Genomic DNA, 21077 nt, shown 5'->3' on the forward strand with positions numbered 1-21077 from the left:
TCCTCCCAGGTTGGAGTAATATAAACTGTGGGATGCTTGAGACCAAAATGTTGGTGTTTCGTTCAAGCTCCATGGCATACATAGCAAGGGGTCAAGATGTAAAACATGACTGGGGCTTCCTATCCCTGCTACTTGGTTTCCAGTCCTCGCAGAGATTCATTATCCATCTCCTGCCTCACATCCAAATTTGAGAAGAAGCCACACTTCCCCATTTGTAACCACATTAACTCCATTTCAAAAATGGATTTCCCATATGCAGAGCCTTCTGAAACTGACATCCAAGGCAAAAGTTTTCTTTGCAGAATGCTAGCTTTCTCAGATTTGAGTAATTTGGGTTTTTTTACAAGTCTTTTTTTTTTTTATCAAGGTCACATTGGTTTATAATATTATATAAATTTCAGGTGTACGGCATTATATTTTGACTTCTGTATAGACTGCATCGTGTTCACCACCGAAAGTCTAGTTGCCGTCCATCACCGTACACGTGTGCCCCTTTACCCCTTTTACCCTTCCCCCACAAGTAATTTGTGTTTCTAAAGACGTGATAATATTTAATTCCAACATCAGCTTGATGTTGGAACATCAAACATCTGCTAAGCTTGATGTCTCTCCTCTGCGAGAGGCATTTTGTGGCCTTGTGGGAGCCTGGGCCATCAGAAGAGTGAACACCAGCATTCTTTCTCCCCATCTTCTTGTTCTGGGCCATAGTTTCTAGTCACACAATAAGGAGTCTAAACAATGGTATAGAACGCACAAATATCATTTCCACCAATGACAATGAGATTAAGCCAAAAATTTACTGTTTTTGAATTGCGCTTTTACCATGTTTGTGTTTAAGATGTCAGTTCGGTTTGTACTCTTAGCTCTAAGCGCTCTGACTCTAGCTCCAAGGATATCAGTTTCCGATGTGCGATCTATGATTGCATTGTGGCCTGACATACACAACATTCATGTCTCAAAACCAAATTCAGCCTGAGCTTGACTGACTGCGTGGAGTTAAGTTGTCTATAAAATTGAGCCCTGGTTACTACTTTTAAAATCTGCAGTGGCAATATTTAACATTCACTGAAAGGAGGATTATGCAAGATTGATGGGCAAAACACTACTTTGATTTGGTTAGCAAAAACATTTTGATGGAATGGATTTATTCTTCATCAATGCAAAGCCATGTGCAATTTGCCTAAGATAGATCTCTGGGAAACCCTGAAAGGTGAAGGAAAAGAGCTTTCGAATTTTGCCTGTACCTGAATGTGAAAGGTTACCCACAGGAAAAGTTAATGATTTTTTTAAAGAGGGGGCTGGGGCTGGGGGCTCCCTTCTCTCCTTTTCCAAATTTATGAAAAGCAGCTTCACGGACTAAGAAGAGTAAAAGGAGCTTCCTCTCCAGAGGTCTTATCTAGGAATATTCAAAGCACCCAATTTCTGCTTGGCGTAGACACAATTTACATGAAACCATGTGAGGAACACAGTGAAAAGTTTGTATTGGGAGTTTATTTTTTAAATAGAAATTTATAAAATGTTTAGTTTATTCCTCCACGATCTCCCTTTTTCAAAATCTTTAAAAGCAATGATCAGGACAGGCTCTATTTATTCGTAATTGACACATTCTTAAAATACAACCCAATGAAAAAAAGATGTGCCCTTTAAGGAAAATGCAGGTCAGGGGCAGACCTACCGCAGAGGCCAACAGAAATTTCCGCCTGCTGGCAAGCCAAGAATGTTTCCGTAGATTTAGTTTCACCTTCTTAGCCTTTTCTTCGCTTCCACACTCCTCCTCTCCCAACACTTTCCCTAGCAACGGAGCCTGTACAGTGTGAGAGCCATAGGCCATTTTATTCTTCATTCCCTTACCTTAAACTTGGCCCAGAAACAATTTCCAGGCTCCCCTTGAGGTAATTAAATCCTGGCCCTCAAAAATGCCAACCCACCACCAAGAGATGCTCCTGGGCTCTGCAACCATGGACCCTTGACCCAATAGCCCAAGGGCATGGGCTTATTTTAGAAGCACAAATTGAGTGCAATTCATAAGAATATTCTGGAACCTGGGCTTCTCCAGGATCCCCCACCGCATCCCTACACACGCACTTCTCCATTTTGGAGGCTGAGTCCAACCTCTGAATTAGGGAATATTTTCTGAGTGGTGACTCAGCCCATTTTCTGTCTAGTATTATCAATTCTCAACTTGCTTAGTTCCTTTTTTTGAAATGGCATAAAGATATTGCTCATAGTTGTGTTATTTCTATTTTGGCCAGTTCGATGGTATTTCTTTAAAAAGAAAAAAAAAAATTCCAGGAAAAAATAGCACTTCCTGGTATATGAGAGAGCAAACAAGAGTTTCTTTCTTTTTTTTTTTTTTTTTGGAGATGATGGATATGTTTATTACCTTGATCGTAATGACGGTAATACGAATGTATACAAGGATCCAAACTCACCAATTGTATACATTAGTAATGTGCAGTTTTTTTGTATAACAATTACACAAAAGTTTCTCTTTTTATTTCACTAACCAGCTTTTGGCCACATTTGGGCTGAGGTAGTTAGAACTTCATGGTGGAAACATCCTGGAGAAGGCTGCCATTTTCTTCCTGGGGTCCCAGAAGAAGTCTGGGCTCTATGGCCACCCATTGTGGCCTACACCAAAATTCTGCCCTTTAGAAATTATAGATGGCAAAGTCAAAGGAAGGGGCCTTCTTTTTCTCCCACAATCTGTAACTACTTAGTAGATTACAAGAGTCCCAGCTCGGGGGGGTTTATATCTTCTAAGATCTTCGCAAAGACTCTAAATTGCCTTAAAAGAGGAACTGACTGAATTGAATATATTTAAAGGTAAGATTCTTTTTTTTAAACTCTGAGAGGAGGAATGAGATGAATTTCAGTCTCTTTCAGGAAAGCCTACTTAAGTGAATTTTGATCCATGAAGTTTAAAGAACATGGGTTAGACTTTTCTACCTAACTCTGCAAATTCCTAAATCCTTCTTAAAAACACGTTAATAAATAGTATAAAATAAGTGAAAAATCACAGCCCTTCCTCCCTTTTGAGGACTACAGTTTATCTTTCTGAAAGGCACAGCTGCCACGATCAACACTATCCACTGAGTATGTGGAGGCAGCTCCACGCGGTGGTTTGTCATATCCATGCTAATAGAAGCTTCAGGTAAAAGTCCTTCTATGCATTAGAATACTCGAGGAAGACAGATTTTAAATACAGTCTTCAGTTTTAGTCTCTTAGCTCAGACTTAAATTGTCCAACATCTAGAGGGAGGGAAGAGACACCCATACATCCATGCAGATTCGTTTTGAGCGGCTTAGAATGATGGTGGGTAGCCATTGCTTTGGGGTCGTCTTCCCCTTCCAGAGAGCTGCCTGCTGAGGAGCCCACTGGTACCCAGTGATGCTGCCACTGTTCATTGTCTGGCCGTGGGGATAACTATGTTGGACATCACTGAGGATGTCTGGAATTAGTTGGTGTCTAAGTGCATGGCTTTTCTTTTCCTTTGTGTTAAGCTGGCTTCAAAAATGGACGATCACAGTCTTCTGTTCTTAGCGGTTAGCAGTGAGCTTTAAAGGGCCCTCCATTTCTTGATTCTTGGACTGTAGAACCCACTTAGTCCCAGAGCTCATCATTTCTTTGAGAGAAAAAATGGGAGGATTTTGCTTTGGTTTTCATTTTGCCACTTCAGCTTTTGCTGTGACAAAGGTCTATGTGAGCCTCACAGAGAAGGCCCTGTGGCCTTGCACAACGTTTAATACGCTTCTATAGAATATGTCAGTCATATGTACAGCCTAAGGGTTTAAAAAATTGTTTTTGCTATTTTTCTTTTAAAAGAGTAAATTCAGAAGAATCCTGACAGACTATTAGGATACTATATATACATATATATAATTCCTTACTCTTACTATAAAATACCTTATTTTGTTGATTCCAAGATGCCATCAACACACCATCAATTTACAGGCAGTTTTACAAGAAATAGAAATAACCACATCAAATATATGCATCACTAATGCATAGCTGTTGGATGCATCCAAAATTTAAAAAATACGCTATGAAAAGTTGGATGTCTTAAACTTGAGGCTGTATGATATTTTTTTGAAAATGGAGAAATTGCCTCAGTTAATGTAGAAAGCACTTAAGCCAGCTCTTTACACAAAGAAGCATTTACTGTAACAAATTTCACTTTATGAAACACCAGCTTACTTCCCCACAAATTCTCCCCAAGTTACACCTTGTCATTCTCTTCATGTTATTTTCTGATACATTTCCAAATGAGAGGAGCCCAGAACTTCAAATACCTTTTTCTAGCTCTTCTTTAAAGGTATTTTGGCACCTGCCTATAAAATTCTATTGACCTGATGCAGCACCACTGAAGACAAAGATGGTCACATTTTGGCTTTTGCGGCAAAAGGAGAAGAGGTGGGGGTGCCAGCATGCCCGCTGCGCTGAGGGGTCAGAACAGACTGGGAGTCGCGCTGCTGTCTTAAGCTGCTGAGGAAAAGGGGCAGTTTTCCCAACGCGGTAGCGCCCCCACGCGGCAGAACGCCCAGAACGCGCAGAGACACGACGGGCGCTGATCCTGGTCCATTTTTGTCTCTGCTCTCTCCACACTCAGGAGCACGAGTATGTTTGACATGCGGAGTGAAGAGGAGGCCGCGGTGCAGCCGCACAGCAGGGCCCGCCAGGAGCAGCTGCAGCTGATAAATAACCAGCTGCGGGAAGAGGACGACAAATGGCAGGATGTGAGTGTGGGCCAAGGCCACGGGTAGCGGGGAGGCTGCCCAGCATGATGGGTTAGAGGCCCTTTGGAGCAGAAAATCAGGTGGTGTAGGTAGGCTTGGACTTGAAAGCCATGCAGGGGAAGGGAGCCCCTAGAGAATTTCAAACGGTGACACAGTATACCTGGAAATTAAAGGAAGTGTAATAGCAACATGAAGGGTGAGGAGTGAATGACACAGACTCGTAATCAGCAAATACCCTTGCTAGAAGGCTGGCCACAAAGGAGAGGGGAGTGGGAAAGAGGCATGGGATGTAGAATTGAGGATGCACTGTCTTTTGAGATTATATATTTGAAATTGATAATGATGATGATGACAATGATAATTGCCAACATTGAAAGCATGCCAGTCCCAGCAACTAAGTGCTTTGCATGTAATAATTCATTTAATCCTCTTAGTAACTCAGTGAGCTAGCGACTATTATTATCCTCCCTTCCACTTATGAGTCCCAGAACAGCTAAGTAACTTACCCAAAGCCACACAGCTCGTGAGTACAAGAGCCAGGAGTAGAACCAGGAAAGAAAAGCTCACAGCCTGAGGAGGGCCTTGAGATTGTGTGCTGAGAGCAGAGAGCCAGGGCAGACGAAGAGCTTGAAGGTGGGGATGCGAGGAGGGAGAGTGGATTATTTTATTAAATGCTCACAAGGCACTCGGAGGGAGCTATTGCGAACTTGACTCTACCATTAGTCAAAAAAGTTAACTTCTCCTAAGTTGATAAAATGTAGTAATAATTATGTCTACAATACATCGAACACTTCTCTGTGCCTGGCACCTCATATGCACTATCTCATTCAACTCTCACACCAGGCTTGTAAGAGTAGGTGTTATTATCATCCTTATTATAGAGATGAGGAGACTGATGTACAGAAAGGCTAAGAAACATGCCTGAGTTTCCAAAGTGTGGAAGAGAGCTAGGATTACTTCCCACAGCTGCAATCCCACCCATCTTACCTGAATTCTAACTCTTCATCATTATGCTATAACTGCCTGTAGGATTTGTGGGGAGGTTGTTGTAAGGATCAGATGAATTAATCCATATGGAATCAGCGGTTCTGTAAGACCCCAAAGCCAATTTTTTTCTGCCTCTGCTTCCTTCTCTGAGGAAATTGTATAGATCTTTGGTTAATTCCGTCTATTGTCAGCAGTTTCATTCACAATGCAGAGGTCATAAATAGCAAGAAATGAAGTTTCTTGAAATACCCTGTGAGGCAATACTTTAAAATTTGGTAACATGGGGCCGGCCCGGTGGCATAGCAGTTAAGTTGGTGCATTCTGCTTCTGCGGCCCAGGGTTTGTCGGTTTGGATACTGGGTACGGACATACTCACTGCTCATCAAGCCATGCTGAGGTGGCGTCCCACATAGAGCAACTAGAAGGATGTACAACTGTGACATACAACTATCTACTGGGGCTTTGCAGGGAGAAAAGGAAAAAAGGAGGAAGATTGGCAACAGATGTTAGCTCAGGGCCAATCTTCCTCAAAAAAGGAAAGAAAGAAAGAAAAATTTGGTAACATGGAATATGATTGCAAATTTCACATTGCTATGTTTAAATAAATGTGCTGGCCTTCTGTGGATAATGTAGACATATCTGAAGGCTTAGATATGCCTTTTGAGGCATTCCTGTTCCAACCAGGCTTATATTGGATTGTGTGGAAATGCCCTAGCCTATGTCTGGCCTATCACCAGTGCTTACTAAACTCTAAGGAGTAGAGATAGAATTATGTGTAAGCCTGAAGAAGAATGTTCTGTCTCCCTTCCCCACCCCACAGGACCTGGCTCGTTGGAAGAGCCGTAGAAGAAGTGCTTCTCAGGACTTAATCAAGAAAGAGGAAGAAAGGAAAAAAATGGAGAAATTACTGGCTGGAGAGGATGGGACAAGGGAACGAAGGAAAAGTATCAAAACCTACAGAGAAATTGTTCAAGAAAAGTGAGTTCTTTCTGTTGTTGTTGTAGATGTGCTTTTTCTAAAAGTTGTTGGTTATTACAAAGGCTCTGACACCAATATTATACACTCCTCGTGCTGTCCCTTCAGCTCTACCTTGGTTCCTCCCAAAGTCTTCTTTGCAGTTTTTGTGATTGTTGACTTTGTTATTGCTTCCCCCGCTGCCCATCCTTTAGAGAGCGGAGAGAGAGGGAGTTGCACGAGGCATACAAGAACGCACGGTCTCAGGAGGAGGCAGAGGGGATCCTTCAACAGTACATTGAGAGGTTCACCATCAGCGAGGCTGTTCTTGAACGCTTGGAGATGCCAAAAATTCTGGAAAGAAGCCATTCAACAGACCCAAACTTATCCTCCTTCCTGGATGACCCCAACCCCATGAAATACCTGCGGCAACAGTCACTGCCTCCACCCAAATTCACTGCCACTGTGGAGACCACCATCGCTCGTACCAGCGTTCTGGATACCAGCATGTCGGTAGGCAGTGCGTCTCCAAGCAAAACTGTAACTCCCAAAGCAGTGCCTATGCTGACACCCAAGCCTTACTCTCAGCCCAAAAACTCTCAAGAGGTTCTGAAGACCTTTAAGGTAGGATGAGTTCCTCAAGAGTAGAGCCAAAACTGAACACCAGGTAGTCGATGGAAAGAAACATCTTGACTCAAGAAAATGCAATTATTTTTATCAAACAAAAGCAAAATGTGTTAACATTTACAATTGTGAAGTTGGGGGTACTGCAAACTTCTCAAAACAAAATTTTAATTGCCTTTGGTTTAAATAGAAGTATACACAGCTACCTCTCTCTTAGGTAGAAATTGACATTATATCCAAAAAGATGCTACAATTGAAAATAAAATAATGCAAGGAACCCATGGGAACATGGGAGGTACTTGGTCCTCAGATGAAACAGATTTTTTATATATTTTTACGTGAAAAAAAACTAGGTTTTTTTTCTTTTTTACCAATCAATGTGTAAAATAATGTTGCAGGACCAAAGAACCTATGACAACCAAATATCTTTTCACTTTCTCATATTCCAGTATTGTCTCACATCATGAGGAGGCTCTCGTCCTTTGTCTTAAGCTCTGTTGACTTACAAAGAAAAATCAGTTCTCATTGTCCCTGCACACCACATGGGTTCCTAACGGAAAACAGAGGTAGAATTCGTCACTAGGATACGTGGACATGTGACTGTAAAGAAAGTTTGAATAACAACACTAACTGAGCAATATGATGTATCTTCTTATTGAATTTCAGAGGGAACCAAACCACACTTTCTGACTTCTGCTTAAATAGCTCTGAATATAGCTGAAAAATCTGTGCCTTAGGCTTTGATAGAACAAAAGAAAAATATCCTGGCTGTCTCATCTGGGTTGAATTGAGATGTTTGCCCTTGAAGGGCAGGGGCTATGTCTTTGTTGTTCACAGGTTCCTCCTGATGTAGGTATCCGGCACAAAGTAGGCTCTCAGCAAGAGTTTACTGAATTTTTCCTGAGAAGATGAGCTACTCCTCATGCAGGCTCACCCACACACAGATATGCACATGCCCACACATACTCAATCACCCACCTAAGTACCACAGCAGCCGCCCTTCACCTGCAGCCTACTCTGATGAACTGTCTGTGACATTCCATGAAGGAAGGTTTGTTGTTGAGGTGGCCCAGAACAGGGGTAGGGAATACAATTATTTAGCTTGGTATCCAAGGCATCTGATCAGATAATCTAGATGTCCACTTCCCCTCCTTTATATAAACAGCAGTGTGATCCTTTAAACAGAATAATTAGGGTAGATGATTTCATGGCAAGACTCTGGCCCTGAGAAAATCCAGTCCCTTACCATTGTGGCAAGATGGTGTAGAGGCCTCAGGAAGAGCATTCACGGAGGGATGGATTGAGGAACCTGAGTAGAGGTCCCTTTAGAGCTGGGGCTCACTCTTGACCACTAATGAGCCCTGACTCATCATAGGCCTTGATGGCTATCAGCCCTATTCACAGCCCCACCACTGAGTGGGCAGACCCACTTGTGGTCAAAGGTAGTATGTAATTGGAACAGTTGTTACCAGATAATGCCAGGACAGAAGGTAAAGGTGTGTGTGTGTGTGTGTGTGTGTGTGTGTGTTCTTGTGGGGAGGGCAGTGGGGCACAGGAGGCAGGGAATACACCTTAGTTTCCCATTGCAACAGAATTAAGAGTAAAGGAATATCAAGTGAAATAGTTTAAGGCAATGTTTTCCAAACTGAGAGTTGCCACCTGTTGCTAGGTTGTGAAATCAGTTTGGTGGTTTGGAATCAGCAATTAATAAAAAAATGAAGTAGAATAGAATACAATAAAAAAAAAAAGTCTAGCACATCACACATAAACGAAAACAGCATTTTGCGAAACTCCTGTTTCTGTTCTATTTATATGTATGCTCAGTTGTGATTTAAGTTTCTTTCTTACCGATCACAGACAATAGAGTATGCAAGCCACTGGCTTAAGGCAAATAAACTATAACTAATATTTGGCCTTCCATTATTCTTTTTGAAAGATTTTAGAAGGCCTGGTAATAATAATAGCTAGTTTTTATGTACTTAAAATATGCCAGATACTGTTCTAAACTCTGTACATATATTAATCCATAAAATCGCCATAACAACATTATCAGGGAGATACTATTATTATAAATTTTGCAGCTGAGGAAGCTGAAGTTGAAGATTATGTGGCTGTTAAGTGGTAGAGCCAGGATTCAATCTTAGGCCGTCTAACCGCAGAGCTTCCTCTCATAACCCTTCTACATATTGCCTCAGACTTCAAGATGGAGATTTCTAGATGCCTCTTTCTGCTCTCTCTGCTTCTCCTTTCTTGCTCCACTGGCTTCCCTAGACATGGGTGCAAAACAAAAATATTTTAATGTGCATGCATGGCCTTTTTTTCTTGAAAAAATTGAGATTATAAAATTAACTAGGAATAGGGATTTACTGTAACACAGCATGGCATCAGGTTCCCTGCCCTCCAGGATAATGTCAAAAAAAGTACCCCTCCCCACCTACCACCACAGGATAACCTGTAAAATATACCCGATCTGAAATGGGTTCCACCTGATTTATATGCTAACCAGGAAAAAACCCTTTAAATTGTGGGATAGCAGTCAGAACTTAAAAGAAAAATTACTGGAACCCAAATATGTGGCATGTATTTATACGTAAGATTCCTTGATTGTCTATACTTTAAAATAAAATCACACGCTAAGTAAAGGGAACATGAAATGTAATCTTAACTGAAGTGGCTTTAGATAAGAAGGCCAATGACCTTTCAAAGAGGCCCTGAAAGATGGCTTTTATAGGATCCCCGATTTCTAAAACCAGTTGAAGCATATGAGAGACCTTATTCTTTGTTGGACTATGATCATTAAATGATAATGTTTTAAGGTGATTCTGAACGTGTTATTTTGTTATAGTCTTTCATTGGGGAATAGCCTGTGTTTTGTTCATTCTGGTTTTTATAGGTAGATGGGAAAGTCAGCATGAATGGAGAAACGGTTCATGGCGATGAGGAGGAGAAGGAAAGAGAGTGTCCCACAGTGGCACTGGCCCCCTCATTAACCAAATCCCAGATGTTCGAAGGTGTGGCCAGAGTGCATGGGTCCCCAGTGGAGCTGAAACAAGACAACAATAGCATTGAAATCAACATAAAGAAGCCAAATTCTGTTCCCCAAGAACTGACAGTAAGAACCAAACTTCTTTTTCATTTTTGGGATAATTCCATTGTGAAATAATCTGTTTTAAAAAATAAGTAGGTCTTGGTAGCGATCATTTCTTTTTATGTGGGTGTGTTAGTTTGCTAGGGCTGCCATGACAAAGTACCACAAACTGAGTGGCTTAAACAACAGAATTAATTGTCTCACAGTCCTGCTGGCAATAAGTCCAAAATCAAGGTGTTGGCAGAATTGGTTCCTTCTGTTGGCTGTGAGGCTTCCATGCCTCTCTGCTGGCTTCTGGTGGTTGCTGGCAATCTTGGGCGTTCCTTGGCTTGTAGGCAAATCATCCTGATCTCTGTCTTCATCTTCACATGGCGTTCTGCCTGTGTGCTTGTCTGTCCAAATCTCCCCTTTTTATAAGGACACTAGTCACACAGATTAGGGGCCCTCATCTTAACTAATTACATCTGCAACAATCCTATTTCCAAATAAGGTCACATTCTGAGGTACTAGGGGTTACAATTTCAATGTATGAATTTGGGGTAGAGGGATACAATTCAACCCTAACAGTGGGTATAATAGATGGTGTAATATAAATTATGAATAAGAAAAACTTTTTCTTGTCTTCACATTATTGGTGTCTAGTGTTATAGAAAAATAAATCTCTAAAATAGCTTTTTTTCTGTTTGTTCAGGACCCCATCAGGCTTGTTAATACAATTTGAAAATAACTGATGCTATCAGAACCTGACTTTCCATCCTTGACAATATGTATAAAAGGGTATCTTTCTTATTAGTTAAAAAAACAAAAACTTATTTAAAATCAAACTGATTTTTAATTAGCTTAGCCCTCTTAAATTCAGGGTAATTGGAAACACTATTGAATGGCCAAGCTGAAAAACATAGGGTAATTCAAGAACAGCAAAAAAAAAGAATTCAAAGTAACATCGTATTTGCTGCTTTGGAGTATAATACGTCATCAGGATCCAGATGGCACTTTCTTAGGTCTCACGCCAGAAAGCCTCATGCTGGTTTTGCTGATCGAACCCAAACTTTCACTACCGTAGATGCAGACCAGCTTTCAGGGTGCAGGCTGGGCTCTGTTCAGCCTCATTTGTCTTCACCAGAGGCTGATTTCTACAGTTTTAATTTATAGCATTTGGGTTGGAATTTTAAAGGATGGAGAAAACTGTCAAGCTTTTTCCCCCAGCGCCTAGAAAAGTTTGGTGCAGAGGAAAACTTGTCTCCGAGCTCCAGGGCTCAGTTAGATGACCCAGCTCGCTAAACCCATCCAGCGGGCTGGATATTCTTTTTCTTATCTCTGGGATTTGTCTTTTGAGGAATAAAACATGTTTTCTCGGAGGAGTTGAGAGGATGTCATTCTTCCCACAGTGCTTAAGCCCTATGAAAGAGATTCCAATTGGAATAGACCAAAATCATTTCCTCACCAAGTGAACATGCTTGCTGGTCTCCAGGAGCAAAGTTTTGTGATCCAGGCAAATGCTGAGTCTCTCAGCCTGGAATTTAATTTCACCTTTTATTTGCATAAATGTTACCATCTCTGAAGAGTTCTTACAAATTATTGTGAGATGGAATATTGAGGTCTGCTAGTAGCCTGGGAACTTTACTGGTAGAGTCAACATGAACTTATGCTCTTAAATTTAAATTAGAAGTTCCCCAAATTAATTAGAGATTAGAGTGGTGGAATTGCTGTTCTGGGGCAGTTAGTAATTCTGTTTTTATTTCTCTTTTGCCACACTTAATGATGAGAATTTTCTAAGTTCCCTTTGTAAACACCTTTCCAGTCCGCAATTTGGTTTCTCTATCAGGTCACAGGCCCTTTGCACATAGTGTCGAGCACAGCTCTTTCTCACTGTGCTTTGGAAAAGCCACAGTGTAGGTGCCACGTTTGTCCCACAACACTTGCTACGTAGAGGAACACAGGGCTAACTCAGGCCCAGCAGATTAATTATAAGAACAAATCCTAAAGGCTCTGCTATCCAGCATGCATCTACTCTCTACCTCTCACCAGTTCTGCCCTCTGAGCATTTTGTTGTTTGAATTTGTAGTAAAGCCTGCCTTTGGCTGAGTACATTTTATTCCTGACAGAAGGTAAAGGAATAAGTGAAGAGACCAGATGGTATAAGGCCTAAACTTCCTAAACCAGCTATTTAATCTCTCTTATTCTAAGCTTTTAACCCTTTGGGGAAAAAAAGCTTTACCCATCCTGCACGGAGACCTAGAGCATTAAGTGCAGGACTCCTAAAACACAGGAAAAGGGTTTTTTTTTGTTTTACAGAGCAGTAAAACCTCCCTTAAAAATATACTCATTCTCGATAAGTACTAATTTTCTTATTTTTACAATGAGCAAGTTAAAAAGAAAATAGCCTATTCTCTTTTTTTTTTTTTGAGGTAACATTGGTTTATAATATTATATAAAGGTGTACATCATTATATTTCCATTTCTGTGTAGACTACATCATGTTCACCACCCAAAGTCTAGTTGCCATCTATCACCATGCACACGGGCCCTTCTACCCCTTTTGCCCTCCCCCTGCCTATTCTCTTTTAATGCCAGGCATTTTCCACCTAATAGTAGTTGTATTGCTCAACTCCCTAAAGGCAAAAAGAAGATAGATTGAAAGATTTCACATTGATTACATATCCCCCAAAATGTCTTGTTCTAAGAGAAGCAAAATTAGATGATCTGAAAGAACTCACGTTATTTCAGAAGTTTATATGGTGTAACAAGGGAACCCCCAAACAAAAGGTGGCCTTGTGGACTTTCTTCACAGAAACCAGCCTGGTCCTGGGCACCCTTGGGATGCAGGTCCAAGCTCATGGAGAAGCCTGGGAGTGTCTTACGCTATGGAGCTCTTCCTTGGGAAGACTGCCCAGTTTGGAGTAATTTCTAGTTCAGTAAACCCTAGTGGTTCTGAATAGGTCGTAGCATTTATTTTACCCTGTCTCTAGTACTTTATGGTTTTGAATTAACTATGGCAGGGGCTATTACATTATTTTCTGGGTGGATAACTACCTGTATAATCTATTAGACTATAAGCCAAGTTGTTAGCTGTACTGCACGAAATTTTGGCTCATTACTAAAACATTTTTCATACTGGCTTACAACTTATGACACCAAAAGTTTTCCATTCAGAACACATCATCCCAAGAGTCATTTTAAAAGAATCTCTTCTCCAATAAACCTGCTCCTCATTTTACTTCCTTCTCCATATTCCAAGAAAAGCATTTCTTGACTGTGGTGCAGCCAGTATGTTCCTAATAAAATGATGGAATTAATTGGTTGTGGCAAAATATGGTGACCAGCTTAAAACAAGGGGCTGCACTTCAGAGCCTCCCTCCCAGGGCCTGATACCAGCTTGGACCTGGTTTGCTGTTTCTAATTCATTTGCCCCATTCTGTGGGGCTGTCAAAGGAATAGTGTTCTTGTTAAATAGTGTCTTTCTTCCAAAAACTGCATTCCCAACAGATACACTCTTTACAGAGGAGTAGCCTCACCCACCACTAAAATGTCACAGTTCCTTCAGGGTGAGCTGGAACTGTTCAAAGGGCATGGGAGCAGTGGGCAGGAGTGTAATGCAGACTGCGAGGCAAAGCAGCAGAGCAGTGTGGCCACGAGGCTCCAGTGGGGGATGGGGCGAGGTTGGAGTGTCAGCCTTTTGGGCCGGCACGACCACTTTTGTGTGACGTTATATCATCTGTTTTCTTGTACCTCACCTTTCTCATTTGAAACTCTTGGGACCATGGACTCTTACTTTAGAAACAGATCCTAAATTAAGATAGATTTATTATTTTTTTAATACTCTGACTATATCAGCTGATACCAGATCATCCTCAGTTGAATCATCTCTAAGGTAATGAGACTGATAGCAATTACCTTGCCTATGGTTGCCTGTTAACTGACAAGCGTGAATTAAGGACCTACTCTGCCCTGTGTTTCAAATAGAAGAAGAAACTCGTAAACTTGCTGGGAAAGCAATTTTCATAAAGCAACTAAAAAGTATATAAAGCTATATATATATTTTTTGTGTGTGTGTGAGGAAGATCAGCCCTGAGCTAACATCCATGCTAATCCTCCTCTTTTTGCAGAGGAAGACCAGCTCTGAGCTAACATCTGTTGCCAATCCTCCTCCTTTTTTTCCCCCAAAGCCCCAGTAGATAGTTGTATGTCATAGCTGCACATCCTTCTAGCTGCTGCATGTGGGACGCGGCCTCAGCGTGGCTGGAGAAGCGGTGCGTCGGTGCGCGCCCGGGATCCGAACCCAGGCCACCGGTAGCGGAGCGCACGCACTTAACCGCTAAGCCACGGGGCCGGCCTAAAGCAATATTTAAGTTCTAGATAATAGAGGCAGAAGACTAGAGGGATATAAGATTGCAAAGAATAGGTAAAATGATTACAGGCTGGGATTTTGTGTGGGATGTGGATTTTGAAACTTGACCTTAAGTGTGGGAATTTGCATTGGAATAGAAAAGGGAAGCAGGCTATTCTACATGTTGGGAATAGCAGAAGCAAAGAAAGGCATGGACAGTGATGAGGAGCCCACAGGAGGATCCCAAGTGGGGATCACAGGGCTGAGAGGGGATGAAGGTGACTAGAAGCTGTACACTCCAATCAGAGGCCCCTCCCAGTTATCCTTGGGATATTTCCCAGTGGAAACCAACATTTTTTTTTTTTTTTTTTGCATTTTAAAATATTAGCTCTGTAAGAAAATCATGTCATAGCACAAATACAGACTCCTAGAATCCAGGATTGGAAAAGAAAGTGGAAAGTCTTCTAATCTGAGGACTAATTTATCTTGTTTAGTGACCTACAGAAAGATGTTTCGTGTCTCCTTCAAAGCTATTCTAGTGTTTTCCACTGTCAGTTATATTTGAATTTTTTCTTTCCTTGGTGGTACCAAAAATGACCCTTTCCTACAATACCTAAAGTACTTCATGCACTACATCCAAGATCAAACCCCACCTGAGCAAGTTAAACTGTCTGCGGCTCAGTTTATATTTAAAATGAGGATAATAATAGTATATGCATCTGATGGGTTTTGTGAGAATTCATTTATGTAGGCACTTAGCATGATTTCAAAGTGACTCATAGACAGAGGTGCCCTTAAATTATTTTTCATATTGTGTCATACAACAAATGGGAGAAAGAAAGTTACAGTGTGTTTTTCAGAAGCCCAAAAAGGTGACAGGTATAAAGTTTTTTGCGTTAAAGTAAGATCGTCAAAATTACCATCTTGAACAGATGTGAATTTCAAACAAATGAGATGAATTCCTCCTCGTCCTCCAACTCAACTTGTCGGTCGTTCCAGTTGTAATTCTCTAAGAAGCAAGCAGATGTGAACAGCTTTTTCCAGAAGACGATTGCCCTTGCAGATGCTCACATGATTCTTCCTGCAGCTCGTTTCGCTTCTCCTATTATTCACTTTTTCCCAATTCTGGCTTCCCTCTGCCGCCTAGACCCCCAGGTCTCCCACCCATTGACCTGTCGCTCCTTCCCATGACTGTTAATCAGCTTCCTCTTGCCAACTCATCCTGAACGATGTGTGCACGCCCTCCCTGCTGGCCAGCACCTTCCCACCAGGTTCGTGGCAATTGTCTCTCGTTGACCAAGGGCCAAACTCAGCTATTAGGGTGTCTAAACTACTTCATCTGCTTTTCTGAAACTAAGTAACAAAGTAGGTCAGTTTTTTCCACCTTCATAAAGCTCTAGGCCTTCCCCTTGAAAATTCAGTACTTTACTAGTGTTTTCTGATCCAGGAAAACAGACAATCAGATCTTTCTTGAAACGTTTCATTTTGCAGTGAGAGCAGGGTGAAGGCATTTGAGTAGGTGCTGTTTTCCTTACAACTGAGACCAACTGCAAATTCCTTTTAGATGTCAAATGTCAACAGACGTTTCTTTAGAAACTGTTTTTCTCCATCTAGAAGTAGTTGTAAGAGTGTTAGATTTAGTGCTCTTAAAAGTCATTAAAGATATTAAGGTACAGAGCATTTACAGACTTCAAGAAAGCACACATCACGGACTATAAAAGATGAAACCCAGCCCATCTTACCTGGATCAGAGCCTTACATTGTTGGTTTGAAAAGTTTAAGGCAAAAAGAAAAAGTTTAAGGAATGGAGAGGCTGATTCTCCAGGAAGATCCTCTTCCGTCCAGTGTAAATAGATATTTGGAGGTATAAAAGTGAAAGGGGAAACACGTGCTTGGCATACGTGGCACCCGGGTCATGGTGCCAAGACATGAATAGTCTGATTTTCCAGGCTCGTGTCCAGATAAGTTACTCAAGACTAGAGCCAGGGAATTGCTCAGAGTCACAGAATAGTAGCTCAGGAAAGGACCCTGGACATCACATCTTCCAACCTGTAGAGGTTAAATGATCAGTCCAAGTTCTCATAGCTCATGTGTCCTAGAAACAGGACCACCCAAACCCTAGGTCTCAGGCCAGCCCTTGCTCTCCTGTTTCATATTTCCAGTTCATTCTCCAGTGTCGCTCTCTGGGCCAGTCCACCAAAAGGTTCTTGTTAAAAATGAATAGCCAGATGCCAGGCAGATTTTGTGGCGAGACCGTGTCCCTCTCAAGCCAGGAAACTGCCACCTCCCACCCGTGGCCTCAGGGCTAAGTCTGCTACTAGAGCCAGTTTGGATGGCGTTCTCAGTCAGGGGGAAGCCAGCTCCTGGCTTAGGCCCCTGGAACCTTTCTGTGCTCTCATTCATTCATGCCCAGGGATCTGTTTTTATTTACTTGTTTTCATTCTTGAGACAGTGTTACCAACTGGAGAAGGGAAGAGGTCTCCTCTGTTCATCTGTAACCAAAGGAAGGTATGGGTCAGAAAGTGCATTTTCCATCAAGGTGGGTTTGTTTCAGACAAATCTCTGAGTTTATCAGGACTGGTTAAAACTGCCAGTTTTGAACTCATTTCCTTTGAAGTAATGATGTGAGTACAAAAGGAACAAGCCTTCAGGATGGAGTATCCAGACACAAGTGAATTAGACTGGCTTTGGAGATTTCACTTGAGAGTATAAACTCCATTAACAATGCAATAACATTTGTTTACCTACCGTGGACTACATATCTGCTCTGTGCCAGATACCGTGCTGGGCCCCTGCCCCTCAGAACCTGCACTGGACCGAAAGCCCCGAGACGGGGTGATGGCTGGGGGCAGTCTGGGAAGCCACCCTGGGAAGGGGAGACTTAGCTAAATTGCCTCCTGTCCTGAGAGATTCCAGAGAGTTCTCGTCTTTTGCAGAATAAATGGATAAGAAGTAGAATGGAAAGAATGAGCTAGAAAGAATGAGAAGGAAAGGAAATGGAAAAGGCAGTTTGAATCATTTCTGCAATGAACTTGGCACTATCAGGTTTCTTCTCTTCTTATTAATCAAAACCTTTAAATACCTGGGGACAACTTGGAGGTGTGGTGACTCCAAGCCCAGATGATGGAGCATGGAGGTTACCAGCACAGGGTGGGGTTCCCCCCTCTCCTACCTACTAGCAGTGTGACCCTGGGTAAGTCACTTAGCCTCCTGGGCCTCAGTTTCCTCCCCTGTATAAACGGAATCGATTTGGTAAATACCTTATAAGCTTGTTCTGAGGATTAAGGGAGATAATCCATGTCAAGTGCCCCAACAGTGCTGACACATGGTAAATGCAGCAAATAGTGATTGTGGCTACAGTAACAACAGTATGTAGCCTTTAAAGCATCAGTTTAAGGGAATATAAATTGGATCATCTAGGAGTTCAGTATTTGAATGGTAAGCCGTATAGAAATGCATTCAGAAATGTGAGAAATCTAGGAAGTGGAGGTTCTCCATCAGTCATGCGTAAGTAAAATATTACTGGAATGTGGTGTGCTAGAAAATAATCCTTAGTGAAGTAGTGCTTGAGGATTTTGCCTCCTTTGCATTATAAATTATGTCTAAAGGACTGCATGAACTATCTTATTTCATTGATTCCAAGTGGCACACTTTCCACATTTGAACACTTCTAAATCAGGATATGTCTTATAATCAATAGTGTGTCATATTTACAGACAGTGTGGGTTTTTTCTTAGTAGTACCTAAAATAATACAACTTAAAGTTTATGGCATCTGAGGTTTAATAAAATATGTCCATTTATTTGCTCGTTTTGGGGCTGGGAGGCTTTGGCCTGGTTTTTTTAGTTATTTAATTTTATTTCTAGTAATTGGAGACACCAGTGTTCTCATGAGCATCGCTCATCAATATTTGACTGTAAATTTGTTTCCCAACCTCAGACAGTTTTCTGTAATCTAATTCATTTGGGGGGGAACCCAAAGATCAGTATTTCTGACAGTATTTTATATATTAACATCATAAAACAAAAAATGCTATCATATATCAACATTTCTGTGTGTGAGGGGAGCACTTTCAATTATAAAACCCAGTTTATTCTTTTGTAATGCTAGACTGGTTGATCTTCAAATGCTGCTATCATATCAGTTGTTCATATAACAATGTAAACACACACACAACATATATATACATATAACTTAAATACCATAAAAGAGACTTCAGTTTATTTAACTATTTCCATTCATTAAGTCTCTTAAAAGGATTCAACTCAGGCTTGTTGATATATTAAAAAGTTATAAAATCCATTAAATAATATAAATATGATGCTTATTTGCTGCCTAGGCTTTTAAAAGTGCATTTTAATGTAATATTATGTTCTTCCAGAATTGATACATGGTTATCCATCATTAGAAAATGCCCATCTGATTATGGGGATTTCAAAACTACCCCATCTTCCAAAAGAAAAGGCACATTTTTTGCCACTAGATGATATTGTAAAATCTTTTAGAAGTTTGAAAGTCTTGTTGCTTAAAGTTTCATTGTGTTTTTTTTAACTTGTAAAATTTGCAAATAACTTTCATTTATTTTTAACAGTGGTTTTTTTTCCAATTTTTTTATTGCGGTAAAATACACATAACATAAAATTTACTATCTTAGTCATTTTTAAGTGTATAGTTCAGTAGTATTAAGTACATTCATATTGTTGTGCAACCATCACAACCATCCAACTCCAGACTTCTTTTCATCTTACAAATTCTGTACCCTACCCATTAAACAATAACTCCCCGTGGCTCCCTCCCACACCAGGCCCTGCCAACTACCATTCTATTAGTTGTTTTTTTCTTCCCTTTTCCCCCGTGCCCCAGCCTCTGCTAACCACCATTCTACTCTCTGTTACTTTGAGTTCAGCCTTTTTTTAATTTTTATTTTTTAGAGTCCACATATAACTGAGGTCATGCAATATTTGTCTTTTCTGTATCTGGCTTATTTCACTTAGTATAATGTTCTCCAGATTCACCCATATTGTCACAAATGGCAGGATTTCCTTCTTTTTTAAGGCTCAATAATATTCCACTGTGTGTGTATATATATATATTAATATTTGTATACATACAAATTATATATTTGTATATAATATTAATATTTATATATCATATATAGCTATTATACACATCATATTTTCTTTATCCATTCATCCATCGACATTTAGGTTGTTTCTCTATCTTGACTATTGTAAATAATGCTGCACTAAACGTGGGAGTGCAGGTATCTATTTGAGATACTGATTTCATTTCCTTTGGATATATACCCAGAAGTGGAATTGCTAGATCATGTGGTAGTTCTGTTTTTAATTTTTTGAGGAACTTCCATACTGTTTTCCATAATGGCTGTACCAATTTATATTCCCACCATCACTGTACAAGGGTTCCCTTTTCTGCACATCCTTGACAACACTGTTATCTTTTGACTTTTTGATAATAGCCATTCTAACAGGTGTGAGGTGATATCTCATTGTGGTTTTGATTTCCCTGATGATTAATGATGTTGAGCATCCTTTTCATGTACCTTTTGGCCATTCATATATCTTCCTTGGAAAAGTGCGTGTTCAGGTCTTTTGCCCTTTTGTATGTGTGTGTGTAAGGAAGAGTAGCCCTGAGCTAACACCTGTTGCCAATCCCCCTCTTGTTTGCTGAGGAAGATTGCCCCTGGGCTAACATCCGTGCCCATCTTCCTCTACTTTATGTAGGACACCTACCACAGCGTGGCTTGATAAGCAGTGTGTAGGTCTGCAACCAGGATCCGAACCTGTAAACCCCAGGCCGCCAGAAGCAGAGTGTGTGAACTTAACCACTATGCCACCAGGCGGGCCCCCCTTTTGCTCATTTTTTTAATTGGGTTATTTGCTTTTTTTCATTTTGAGTTGTAAGAGTTCCTTATATATTTTGGATACTAACCCCTTATCAGATATATGATTTGCAAATATTTTCTCTCGTTCCATAGATTGCCTTTTCATTTTGTTAATTGTTTCCTTTGCTGTGCAGAAACATTTTAGTCTGATGTAGTCTCATTTGTTTATTTTTGCTTTTGTTGCCTGTGCTTTTAGTGTCAAATCCAAAAAAATCATTTCCAAGACCAATGCCAAGGAGTTTTCCTCCTATTTTCTTCTAGGAGTTTTGTGGTTTCAGGTGTTACATTTAAGTCCTTAATTAATTTAGACATTGGTTTTTGTGTATGATGTAAGATGAGTCCAATTTTATTCTTTTGCATGTGGATATTGAGTTTTCCCCAACGCCATTTATTGAAGAGACTATTCTTTACCCATTTTATATTCTTGGTGGCTTTGTCAAAGATTAGTTGACTGT

The 21077-nt window shown here is 40.7% G+C and overlaps 1 protein-coding gene across 13 annotated transcripts in view; it reads left to right on the plus strand.

Moving 5' to 3' along the window:
- The window catches only part of LIMCH1 (LIM and calponin homology domains 1), a 322854-nt gene that overhangs the window by 265105 nt on the left and 36672 nt on the right, over positions 1-21077 (plus strand). For all 13 annotated transcript variants that reach the window (XM_004419008.3, XM_087434251.1, XM_087434246.1 and 10 more), the window contains 4 exons: positions 4611-4737; positions 6545-6702; positions 6894-7302; positions 10196-10414. In XM_004419008.3, coding sequence (XP_004419065.2) covers positions 4611-4737; positions 6545-6702; positions 6894-7302; positions 10196-10414 — 913 coding nt within the window. The remainder of the gene's footprint in view (positions 1-4610; positions 4738-6544; positions 6703-6893; positions 7303-10195; positions 10415-21077) is intronic.

The sequence above is a fragment of the Ceratotherium simum genome, chromosome 8, assembly GCF_057802395.1.
Source record: "Ceratotherium simum simum isolate JZ-2026a chromosome 8, ASM5780239v1, whole genome shotgun sequence".
NCBI classification, from domain to species: Eukaryota; Metazoa; Chordata; class Mammalia; order Perissodactyla; family Rhinocerotidae; genus Ceratotherium; species Ceratotherium simum.